The 12,604-nt window shown below is 43.3% G+C and overlaps 1 protein-coding gene across 6 annotated transcripts in view; it reads left to right on the forward strand.

Moving 5' to 3' along the window:
- Positions 1–12,604, forward strand: part of BBX (BBX high mobility group box domain containing) — a 222,169-nt gene that overhangs the window by 150,617 nt on the left and 58,948 nt on the right. For 4 of the 6 annotated variants that reach the window (XM_075072610.1, XM_075072608.1, XM_075072612.1 and 1 more), the window contains 2 exons: positions 8,676–8,756; positions 12,279–12,359. In XM_075072610.1, the coding sequence (XP_074928711.1) occupies positions 8,676–8,756; positions 12,279–12,359 (162 nt within the window). The remainder of the gene's footprint in view (positions 1–8,675; positions 8,757–12,278; positions 12,360–12,604) is intronic. The other 2 variants (XM_075072619.1, XM_075072617.1) reach the window with 1 other exon arrangement.

The raw sequence follows: 12,604 nt of genomic DNA on the forward strand, positions 1-12,604 counted from the left end.
CCGGAAGAGGGGAAGGAGGGCGGGTGTTGGAATGGATATGAGCAACACATCTCGAAGAACACGTTACAAAGTGAGTAAACCTTGTTTTCTTCTTTGAGTGCCTGCTCATATCCATTCCAGTAGGTGATTCCCAGCCTTACCTAGGCGGTGGGTGTCGGAGTGAGACGTTGCGGAATACAAGACTGAGCCGAAAGGCGTCGCTCGATCTCTAGGGCTCACCAGCGCATAGTGCGATGTAAAGGTATGCACGGATGATACGAGGTAGCCGCCCGGCATAGTCTTGGATGGGACTTGGCAGGAAAAGCCACGCAGAAGAGGCATGAGCCGGGTAGAATGGGCGGTGATCCGGCCAGTTGGACGTGAGCCAGGTGTAGCACGTCCGGATACAAGATGATTAACCCAGATGAAATGCCGCTGGGAAGTCACAGGGAGACCTTTCATACGCTCTGCCACCGCATGAATAATGGGCGGAGCCGTCTGAAGGTCTTAGTCCTGCTGATGTAAATGCAGAGGACCCGCGGACATCATAGGGTGTTGCAGCTGCTGTCACTAGCAGCATGTGTGCGGTCACGGGAAGGAAGACCGGCAGAAAAATACTTGATTAAGATGAAACAGGTGAGACAACCTGCAGAAGGGAAGGCTGGTGTGGTCGCGTCGATGCTGCACCTTATTTGTGAAAAGATGGTGTAAGTGGGTCTACGACCAACGCACGGAGCTAGATACGCGTTCTGGCAGATGGTGATAGCTACCAGGAAGGACTTCTCACATGACAAGGAATAAATAAAGAGCAGGTTCTAACAACTACAAAAGGGGCCCCATGAGTTAGACAGCACCCAGATATTAGATCCCATGTAGGAGAGGGGGCTTAACCGGAGGTAGAGTCTCTCCAACTCTTAAGAATCGGAAACGATGGGGTGTGGAAAAGGTGGAAGTACTGGACTCCAGGATGGAAGGTGGAGATTCGGCTAGATGGATCCTAATGGAAGACTGTATCAAGGAGGACTTGTCAGACTGGGGAAGACGCTCAGGAAATCGAGGCTCAGGTGATTCTTCAGTGGGATTCTGCTGGTTCCTAAGAGCGAGCGACGAAAGGAGCGACAAGATTATGATGATTAACAGATGGCTCAGGCAGTGGTGCTATAAGGAGGTTTTTGGGATGTACGGTCATGGGAAGCGTTTACGGACAGGCAACTGTTCGCTTCGGATGAATGGACTTCATCTAAGTAAGGGGAAATAGACTTCTGGATGGAGGGCTCGCCGACCTCATTAAGAGAGCTTTAAACTAGGAAGTTGGGGGAGATGGTTGGGAGATGTTCAGGAGATCTCCACGCCGGAATTTAACCTGGAGAGGGAAGTAACAAAGTGAGAGGGATACACGGTGGACCGAAGAATGATGCCCCAAGGAGGAAAGCAGAGTTGAAACTAGACTAACGGGTGACTGCGGTGTAGAAGGTCTGTGCACGACGGGGGAAAGAATGTCACTGACGCCAAAACGCCAAAAAATTAAAATGTCTGTACACTAATGCGAGGAGCCTAGGTAACAAGATGGAGGAATGAGCTACTGGTGCAGGAAGTGAAACCGGATATTATAGGGATAACAGAAACCTGGTGGAATAGTACTCATGACTGGAGTACAGGTATGAAGGCTATGTGCTGTTTAGAAAAGCAGGATGAAAGGCAAAGTGGTGGAGTAGCCTTGTACATCAATGATGAGGTGAACTAATGAAATAAGAAGTGTGGAATGGATAGACGGAGTCTGCCTGGGTAAAAATCACGCTGGTAAAAAAGCTACTAGAGCTTCCCCTGAGATAGTGCTTGGGGTGTGCTACAGACCGCCGGATCTGATTTGGATATGGATAGAGACTCTTTAATGTCTTAATGAAGTAAACACAAAGGGAAATGTGTGATTATGGGAGACTTAACTTCCCGATATAGACTGGAGACGAGTGCTTACAGAATAAATAGGGGTCAGATTTTTCTGGATGGATAGCGGATGGATTTCTCATCAAGTAGTTTTGAAGTACCTACGAGAGGGGATGCCATTTTAGATTTGGTTTTGGTGAGCAGTGAGGACCTCGTAGAAGAAATGGTGGTAGGGGACAACCTGGTTTCGAGTGATCATGAGCTGATTCAATTCAAATTAGATGGAAGGAATAACAAACGTAGATGCTGGATTAAGGTTTTCGACTTCTCGAGGCTAATTTAAAGAGTTAAGGAAATTAGTTAGGGAAGTGGATTGGACGAGAACTTGTGGATTTAAATGCGGAGGAGCCTGGAATTACTTTAAGTCGCAGCTGCGAAACTGTCGGAAGCTGCATCCAGAAGGGAAAAAAAACATGGGCAGGAGTTGTAGGCCAAGCTGGATGAAGCAACCTCAGAGAGGGGATTAGGAAAAGCAGAAAGCTTACAGGAGTGAAGAAAGGCGGGTATTAGCAAGGGAAGTCTTAGTGAGGTCAGAACATGTAGGGATAAAGTGAGGAAGGCTAAAAGCCGCGTAGAACTGGACCTTGCAAAGGGAATCAAAACCAATAAGTAAAGGTTCTACAGCCACATAAAAAGAAGAAAATAAGAAAGAAGAAGTGGGGCCCGCTATACACTGAGGATGGAACAGAGGTAAGGATAACCTAGGCATGGCCCAATATCTAAATAAGTACTTTTGCCTCGGTCTTTAATAAGACTAGTGAGGAAGTTTATAGGGATGACTGTCGGAGTAGCCGGCAAGAAGGAACTGAGGAGCGGTCGGGCCGGCAGGTGTATATATCAGGCGCCATGGCGGCGCCACTCCAGGGGGCGCCCTGCCGGCCCACCGAGGATTGCTAGGGTAAAAGTCTCCGACGAACGTGCACGCGGCGCGCGGACACCTACTGGAATGGATATGAGCAACACATCTCGAAGAACAACAGTTACAAAGGTGAGTAACCTTGTTTTCCTTTTCTGCAGAACTGCTGCCTAGCCACTCGGTCCCTAGTCTGTAGCAGTGCATGGGATTCTTCCATCCTAAGTGCAGGACTCTGCACTTGTCCTTGTTGAACCTCATTAGATTTCCTTTGGTCCAAACCTCTAATTTGTCTAGGTCCCTCTGTATGCTATCCCTATCCTCTAGGGTATCTACCACTCCTCCCAGTTTAGTATCATCTGAAAACTTGCTGAGGGTGCAGTCCACGCCATCCTCCAGATCATGAATTAGCCTTGTCAAAAGACCATCCAACAAAGGTTCCCTAATGGAACAGAAATAGAAAGCAAGGTGACAGGTTTTGCTACTGTATTTCAACTCTTACTGGGACAAGCCCTTCTGAAGGTGCAGCAGAGGGAGGGCTGATGACAGCCCTCTGCCAAGTAGTATGGATTACAAAGGAAGGATGATCTGTGCTGGACAAGTGATTGCTGGATAGTTCCCAGTAGTGTTACTTAATAAAGTTGCAGCATAGTTAAATCGTATGTCTTGTGTCTTGTCATTCTTCCTGTGGTGTCCGGGACAACAGCAATCAAAATAAGCTTTTAAAAATATTCATTCTAAGGTGCATTTTATTGGTTAATTTGAAAGGGGGAGATTTGAAATATAAGATCTGTTTTTTCTGTTGTTGGAAATGTTAAAACCTCCCCTTGCTCTGCTACGTGTAGCTAGGACTTATTTTATGTTGGAAGAGAATAATGTCTGTTCCAGGCTGGCCTTGCCTCTGATGTTTAGGACAATAATTTACTTGAAATTATGGAGCTGAGAGAGAGAAATCTGACCAGGGCCATAAAAACACTTCAGCACCAAGAACCTTTTTTCACCAAGTGTTACTCCCCTGTGTCATGTCAACATCATTGCAATGCTAACTGCAGTGACTAACATCTTGCTGCACAGCACTGGGGAGGTGGTATGCAGCCTGGCTTCATCTAGGTTGTTCCAGAGGGAAGCACACAGCAATCCATAGTATCTCTTTAAGCCCTTCTTTCTGCTGTTGGCTCTGCTTATGCTTTTTTCTAATACAGGACTTTCATTCACACAGGGCATCTTTGTCACATTTGACAAAAGTCCCATTCCTTGCTCAGCCACTTCTTCCTGTGGCTGGTCTATTAATGCATTGCTGACGTTAGTAAGCTGAGTTATGGTAAGCAGTTTGCAACATACTGCAATAAGCAATGTACAGTGCCACTGAAAAAAGGAGTGAGAGTAGATATTTAACCACTAGTAAAATAGTCCTATGAAATGATGTGAAATGCATTGTGCGCCAGTGTGCCTGGGGATTCTTGGCAGCCATCCCAGATGGCATTTTGTTCTGACTGAGTGTTCCTCATATGTTCCCTTTCTCTTTATTCCCTTCACAGCAGGACTGGATAAGACTGACTCTTTGTGAAAAGAGTGATCCCGTCAAGTAGATGGGTCACTTATAATGGCCATCCTTTGCCCCAGGAATAGAATTCCCCTGTCACTCATAGATAGCTCATTATATACCATGGCATTCTTTCTTCCTGAGAGTCCCAGTATGCCTTTCACCTTCTTGTTTTCACCAAGTGCTATATTTTTCAATTAAAACTAATAGGGCTAATCAGGCCTGCCTGTTCTTGACCGGCCACAACAGGGGATGAGAGCCCTAGGAGTAATGCAGCATGTCTGGATATGCATGCAGATGCCACAGAGATGTTTAAAAATCCATGGGAAAGTCCCACAGATCTGATGATATCATTGAGTTAAGGACCCCTGCTCACCCTGTAGTGGTCCTGACCACTTGAAGTCAAAAAAGCAAACAGGATGGTAGGAATCATTTTAAAAGGGATAGAGGATAAGACGGAGAATATCTTATTGTCCTTATATAAATACATGAATACTGCATATAGATATGGTCTCCTCCTCTCAAAAAAGATATACTGGCATTAGAAAAGGTTCAGAGAAGGGCAACTAAAATGATTAGGGGTTTGGAATGGGTCTCATATGAGGAGAGATTAAAGAGGCTAGGACTTTTCAGCTTGGAAAAGAGGGATAGAGGTATATAAAATATGAGTGATGTGGAGAAAAGTGAATAAGGAAATTATTTACTTGTTCCCATAATATAAGAACTAGGGGGCCACCAAATGAAATTAATAGGCAGCAGGTTTAAAACAAATAAAAGGAAGTTCTTCACATAGCGCACAGTCAACCTGTGGAACTCCTTACCTGAGGAGATTGTGAAGGCTAAGACTATATAACGGGGTTTAAAAGAAAACTATACCTCTACCCTGACATAACGCAACCCGATATAACACAAATTTGGATATAACATGGTAAAGCAGCACTCCGGGGGAGCAGGACTGCACACTCTGACAGATCAAAGCAATTTTGGTATAACAAGGTTTCACCTATAACGTGGTAAGATTTTTTTGGCTCCCAAAGACAGCGTTATATTGGGGTAGAGGTGTAGATAAATTCATCAAGGTTAAGTTCATTAATGGCTATTAGCCAGGATAGGTAAGGAATGGTGTCCCTAGCCTCTATTTGTCAGAGGGTGGAGATGGATGGCAGGAGAGAGATCACTTGACCATTACCTGTTCTGTTCATTCCCTCTGGGACACCTGGCATTGGTCACTCTGAGTAGACACGATACAGGGCTGGATGGACCTTTGGTCTGACCCAGTATGACTGTTCTTATATTCTTAAATTTTGTCTCTCCGTGGAGTTTTCAATGGAAGGTTATGATCTAGGCCAGAGATTGGTCAGCAGATAATGGTTTGAGGTGCACTTGCTGGTTGCTCCTCTCCTTCTTTCCACATGAGGAAAAAGGAGCAGGTGGAAACACTTGCTCTCGGGCCTTATTGAATCTCTGTTTGGCAAATGAGAACAGATACCGATGAACACTGTGTAGTGAAGACTTGCAAGCTCCCCTTGGGTTTACTTAACTAATTCTCATCTTTTATTAAACAGTGAAAATGTTTCCAAGGAATGATGGCAATAAAATCACTAATTTTTGAGGTGATGGCTAATCACCTCAAAAATCAGTGCCCTTCTTTTAGCTGCTCTACTAAAGCTTTTCTCTAGACTAACATCAAAACGAGTGCAGGCTAATATCCTTGTTGCAGCAATGTATAATTTCCCTTTCTATTCCCTCAATCTACTTGCATTCAGGACACGCAAATGCTTGTGGAGGAATTCATCCCTTGTGTAACTTCACTGACCAACACACAATAGACTTAGAGACAACTCTTTACATTTTGTTTGGGTTTTGTGCAAAATATTTAAATCTAGCAATTTGAGGCAAAACACCTGCGAATTAGAGGTTGACCTAGCAGCGTGATATTTGTATATACAATGGCTGATTCACTATTCCCCCTCTCTCCCAACTCCAAGTTCAGGGAAAAGCCATAATCTTCCTATATAGATTGATCATTATATAAAATATGTAAATATGCTTATAGTATTAATGTTAGTTAAAGCCTTAACATTTTACTAAATGTCTGAGTTGCCCTATACTCCATAGGCAACAAAAAGTATATACTATGGCATAACATACAGCCCATGCCATAAATAGTAGCTAAAATATTGGCAATTATTGTAAAAGGGCTCTGAGATAGTAACATGATCCTAAAAATAAGTGTGTTTGTGGGATCAGAAGCCAACCGTGTTTATAAGAACTAGCCATTCATGCTTGACGTGAATGGATAGATACTGATAATTCTGTTAAAACGAGAAGATTGCATTTAATGAGAAGAAAGTAAAATTTGGAATCATTACTGGGAGCTGTTTGATCCTTCTGTCACCTCCCAAGCCCAGCAAACATCTTCGCTGTGGTAAATTCTAAACTTGCTGTGTTTCCTGCAGTTTGTTTTCAAAGCTCTTGAGTGTATTTCATGCTAAGGCAATATGTTGACTTCCACTTCCATCTTGTAAAACCGTAAGAACAGCTCCGCCATCATTTGGTTGTGAATGTCCACATCACAATTAATGATGTATTTCCACTCTGTTTGGTTTGCATGTGTGGTGTCAACAATCAGACCATGCCTCTGCGTGAGCTTGTGTTCTGTTTAAGCAACATGGAGTTACTTTTCCAGACCCCTCTGTAGCTTTGATGTTGAATTGAGGAGATCTGCCTTGTGGTTAATATTTTTATAATGTAAGTTACTATAGAATAGAAATGAAAGAAACTAAGGCCTGGATCCTGCAAGCTAAACTGTGCCAGAGGATCACTGAGTGAACTCCTTCATTGGCTATAATGGGGCTCTGTGTACTTAAAAGGTCTGCCTCTATGGAGCTCATTGGAGGATCAGGTTTTAGACTGGAAGCTGTTTGGGACGGACTATATAGGCTATATAATGCCTCACACAACAGAGACCCAATTTTGACTGGACCACCAGGAGCTACTGTAATAGAAGTAATAACTATTAATAAATATTAAAAATAATGTTCCCATGTATTTTAAACATAGGCATATGGTGAGTGAGTGGCAATAAAAATGGGTGTTGTTCTTTTAATTCCAGTGTATCCCCTTGAAAGTGCAAAGTGTAGTAATCTATTCCAAAGGAAAAATGTGATATAAAAACACATTTAGATCCAGGGGTAGACAAACCTGCAAACAAAAATTAGAGTGGCCTTGTATATACCAAAAGACTGTGAATATAAATGTGTGTTATGAAGAAACTGTTTCAGGAACACCTGTGCCCTGAAAAACCAGTGTTAAGAGATGGAGTCTCTCATTCCAAACAATACCGTTTAATTCTACAAAGCCAAGATTGGGACAGCACAATAAACTGCTACGCTGATGCTATCTGAGCAGCGTGACTGCCATTAGGTGAAAATGCTCTCTTTGCTGTGCCACCTGTAACAACAGGCAGATTAAGGCACTTCTGTGAAGTGGCCCACTAGGCAGCTGCTAAGGCAGGCATAGCAGTGTCTACGTGAAAGGGCAAATAAGATCTTATTGATCTGGAAAATTTTACTTACTGAAAGCTTTTGTTTAGCTTTAAAGCAGGGGTAGGCAACCTATGGCACACGTGCCAAAGGCGGTACGCAAGCTGATTTTCAGTGGCACTCACACTGCCCTGGTCCTGGCCACCGGTCCAGGGGGGCTCTGCATTTTAATTTAATTTTAAATGAAGCTTCTTAAACATTTTAAAAACCTTATTTACTTTACATATGACAATAGACTTAGAGAAAGAGACCTTCTGAAAACGTTAAAATGTATTACTGGCACGCAAAACCTTAAATTAGAGTGAATAAATGAAGACTTTGCACACCACTTCTGAAAGGTTGCTGACCCTTGTTTTAAAGGAATACGTTGAAGGCTGCACCCATCTCAAGCAAACAAGATTCCCCAAAGTTTCCAGTATAACTTTATACTTTAGTAAAAGACTCAAATCTGCTAAGTAGCAGATAGGGGGTTTTTTTGTGGTCACTTAAGACAAGTGATGTAGAAAAACCTGCATGGCCAGCATGTGTCATCTATGGAGGTTACAAATCCTATATAAAATGTGGTTACTCACCTAGGTCCTGACTGGAAAAAAACTTTTACACACGCTGATATCCTGTTGACTTTCATGGAACTTCAGCGCATGCTTAAGTGCTTCCTGAACAGGGATGCTTTCCTAACTTGGGGCCCTGTGTTTATACTGACTGTCTGCAATATCCCAAGGGAAGCTGAAGGACAATCAGCCTTTTCCCCCCACCCCCTCTTAACCCGGTGACCCTGAAATGTTCTCTCTTCTGTTTGTTCAAAATGTAGATCTCATCAAATACTTCACAGCTGGGGAGTCCTGAGCCTGTAAAAGACTGTGGGAAGTCAGCACTCTTCCAGCTGGCAGAGGTAAGGTTCCTGTTACCATCATGATGTGAACGTGTTTGCATATTTTTCCCAAAATGCGTGGGTTATACAAGTTAGTCTAGCACCAAACTTAGCTTTAGCAACAAGGAAAAAAGGGTAGCCTGAATGGTAATTCAAATAATGATGCTGTCATTGGGGATACCTACGGCTTACCTTTTTTTAATTCATTTATGTTGTAAATGTAAATGGACCCTTAGAAAGCAGGAGCAGATTTCTGCCCTGGAGAACTTACAGTACAACTCAGACAAAAACACCGTTCAGGACAACAGGTATGGCAAGAGAAGGTGTAGATGATTGGTCACTGCGGATACCAGGGTCCTGATTCAGATAAGTATGTAGTCACAAAAACCCACTCTACATGGATCCAAATTCTAGAGTTTTTTCATTCTGTCGAAGAGAAATCTAGAATCTGGAACCATTGAAAGGACTCTAGAACTTGGACCCATGTAGAGTGGTGGTTTTTTATCCCCTGACTGCATAACAGTAATGTTTTGTGCCTTCTTGGTTAGAAAATAACAATACTAGAAAGATAAATTTTAAAGAAACTTGCATGAGTGGAAAGAAGAGATTTGCCTTACCCTTTAGGCAGTCCTCAGGCTTGAGCAGGGTTCATTAGTGTGTGTGTGCTACATTGCCAGCAGGGTGTATGCTAGAGTGATCACAGCAGGAGCTAGTGATCTGTAGGGGGATGTGACCTTTGCAGCTCTGAAAACAAGCCAAAAAAGCTAATGAACACTAGAAATGTGTTGAACTATCGCCTTCCCTTGCTTATTAGGAGCATTCTGTACATCATCTTAATGTTGTTACCTTTAATAATAGTGAGCCTGACTTCATTGTAGTTACACCAACATGGCACTGGAGTAACGCTGTTGAATCAGGCCTGATGTTTACATATCACCACTAGGTGAAGGTTTGGCACCTCTTAAGAAACAAATCCTTAGGGGTCATAGGAAAGTCCATATGCTTTCCCACAGGAATGCAGAGTTGTAGCACAACTGAAGCAGAAGAGGAGACTGAGTCTGGCAGTGAGAAACTTGGATCTGAAATAAATATCCAGGAGCTTTCTCACAATGATTATTTAAGTAGGTCTATACAAAACTAATTTAATACACAAACTAAATGTAAGGTACAGGCTCCAACTTAAATTAATAAAAACATGGCAGACATTCTGCACACATACTTCTTAAGATCCAACATATTAGCTCTGGCTGTGTCAGCCTGAAAAGCCTGCCTTTGTGGCCACTACGGCACTAATCACCAGGCCTCTGTTTTTGCACTAGTCTTCCAGGGAAACTCTTATAGACTTTAGGCCAGAGGGGACCATCATGATCATCTAGTCTGACCTCCTGCACATTCCAGGCCACAGACCCTCACTCACCCACTTCTGTAATAGACTCATAACCTCTGGCTGAGTTACTGATGTCCTTAAATCATGTTTTAAAGACTGCAAATTGGAGAGGATCCACCGTTTACACTAGTGTAAACCTGCAAGTGACCCGTCCCCCAGGCACCAGTGAGGTGCTGGTAGCAAACTTAGTAAACAGTCCCAGGAGCAACATAAACAAAAGGTCTTCTGCCCTTCCTGGGCTCCACAGTCAGTTCTTTCCCACTCTCCTACAGAGAGAGCTGACTGTCTGGGTTTTTCATCTCTGGGAATCTCCCTTCTTCCAGGGCCAATCGCAGAGGCCAGATAGACTCCCTCCTGCAATCCTTCTCAGTCCTCCTCCAGGCCATCTGCCTAGGAGCTACCCTTCTCCTGAGTCTACAAGATAAACAAGGCCATCTGATTCCTAGCTGATCAGCTGTGAGGGTCACTGGTCTGTTACAGGTGATGCTGGGCCCAAGTCCCCTTCAAGAATCAGCTAGCCTGTAAAAAGCTAACATAGATTTTTTTAGTGTGGTTTTGGTTTTGTGTTCTCTGTGACACCTGATCCCAGTTGGACGCACAAAATAAGAGAGGTTCTGTTTAACTTTGAATTTCTTAAGTCTTTAATGACTACTGGGTAAGCAGATCAGGCATTAATTTGAAGTTGCCCTAACATGTTGTGTTCAAACCCCTGGAGTGAACCCCAGAATTGCAAGTTCATTTGACAGGTATTTGCATCCCACTATCGTAATCCAAACATCATGTGCTGTGTGCTGGAGAGGAACAGGCTTCCCCACTTACCACCCAGAGTGAACCCTCAGCTCTCGGGACCCATCATCGGCACCCAATAAGTAGTTCAGGTTTGACCATACCTGCATTTCCCCCCTCTTTTTTATTTGTATGGATTAGAATCAAACTCATGACTTCATCTCTGTTCTTTTAGATTGATTTTTGTCAGTATTATGAAAACATTGTCAAAAATATATTTAAAAGTGGGCCAAATATCTTAGTGTATGCTTTAGTAATGATTGAAGCAACTACTTTTATGGGTACAATCTGGTGCCTGCTTGGAAGGCCACAGCCATGCAGCTCAGCCGTGGTTCCATAGAGATCTTCATCTCTGCAGAATCACTCTCTATCCTGTTTCCGGTCTTAAGGTGAGGAGAACCATGTCAGGGAGGCAGTGAGCGCTTGCAGTATCTCTGTGACTCAGTGCAGGGAATCTGGTTCTACCACAGATTGTTTATGAGCTGTGCAGCCTCAACAGCTGACAGCTCAGGGCCATTGAAGAATAATTCTGAGTGATTAGGGGATTATGTGAAAAGATACAACTCCTCAAGTATATTGACCCCCAGTAGGATATTTTTGATCTCTCTGTCTCTCTTCCTTCTATGATAGTGATTTGAGGGTGTGATGGGTCCCTGTAAAGTAACTCCCCCTGCTCCAGTGGGGTTAGATGGAAGGATCAAAATGAGTGCAGAGTTGTTCGGGGATAGGATCTCTACCCCCTCAAGTTCTGCACCTCACTCCCCTGAAGCAGCTGTGCAGCCCCTTCCCCCATTACAAGGCTGGTGTAGAGCCTAACTGACGGCATCAGAGTTCTTGGAGTATAAAAATAACGGCTTTGCAGGAATGTTGAGATGCTTGGATTGATGCGCTAATACGCTTTAGAAAGTGGTTGTGTTTTAGAGTCTTCCTCAACACTTCTTATTCAGGCTCCCTTGAAGTACTGAAGATAAGCACTGAACTGATACAAGGGGAGAGGTACATTTAGAAAGAGTTTGGGCTAGATTGAGCAGTTCCATTGACTCCAAGAAGCCAGCGGAGCTACGACAATGTACTTGAGCAGGAGAACTTGTCCTTTATGTCAGCCTCCTCCTAAATGATGCCCTGATTAATAAGAATCCAGAAGTAGAAAATCGCTCCCAATGTCATTGACTGAGGGCACTAGATTATTATTAAGGAGGAAAATCCAGCAATTTGGATGTACCATGAATATGATTTTTTTCCTCACAATATGAACTTTTATGAATGTTTCGCTGGAGGAAAAATCAGCCTTGTAAAAATTTTAAATTCAACATACAGGAAGGCTGTATTGGAGAAGTAATATTTTTTTCCTTCTTTGTTTTTTGCTTAAGATTTCCTCAAGTACATCCCATTCAGGCCCTCCTGACTTAACAAAGCAGTGTGGGACGTCAGCTTTGTTTCAGTTGGCAGAGGTAATATTAAAATACTGGTGATTAGTTACCACTGGTGCAGTGGGAAGGAGAAGCTAATAATGCTGATTGCCCGAGTCTAGCAGTCAGAACAGTGATACAGGCATTTATGCTTCTGTAAACAACAATACTAAGTATCACTTGTGTGCCAACAGTCAAGATTTCCCTAGACTAGCCATTAAAGCACAGGCTCTTAATGCTACTGAGTTAACAGAACCTCTGGTGGCAAAGGACTTATCTGATTTGTA

Source organism: Chelonoidis abingdonii, chromosome 1 (assembly GCF_003597395.2).
Source record: "Chelonoidis abingdonii isolate Lonesome George chromosome 1, CheloAbing_2.0, whole genome shotgun sequence".
NCBI classification, from domain to species: Eukaryota; Metazoa; Chordata; order Testudines; family Testudinidae; genus Chelonoidis; species Chelonoidis abingdonii.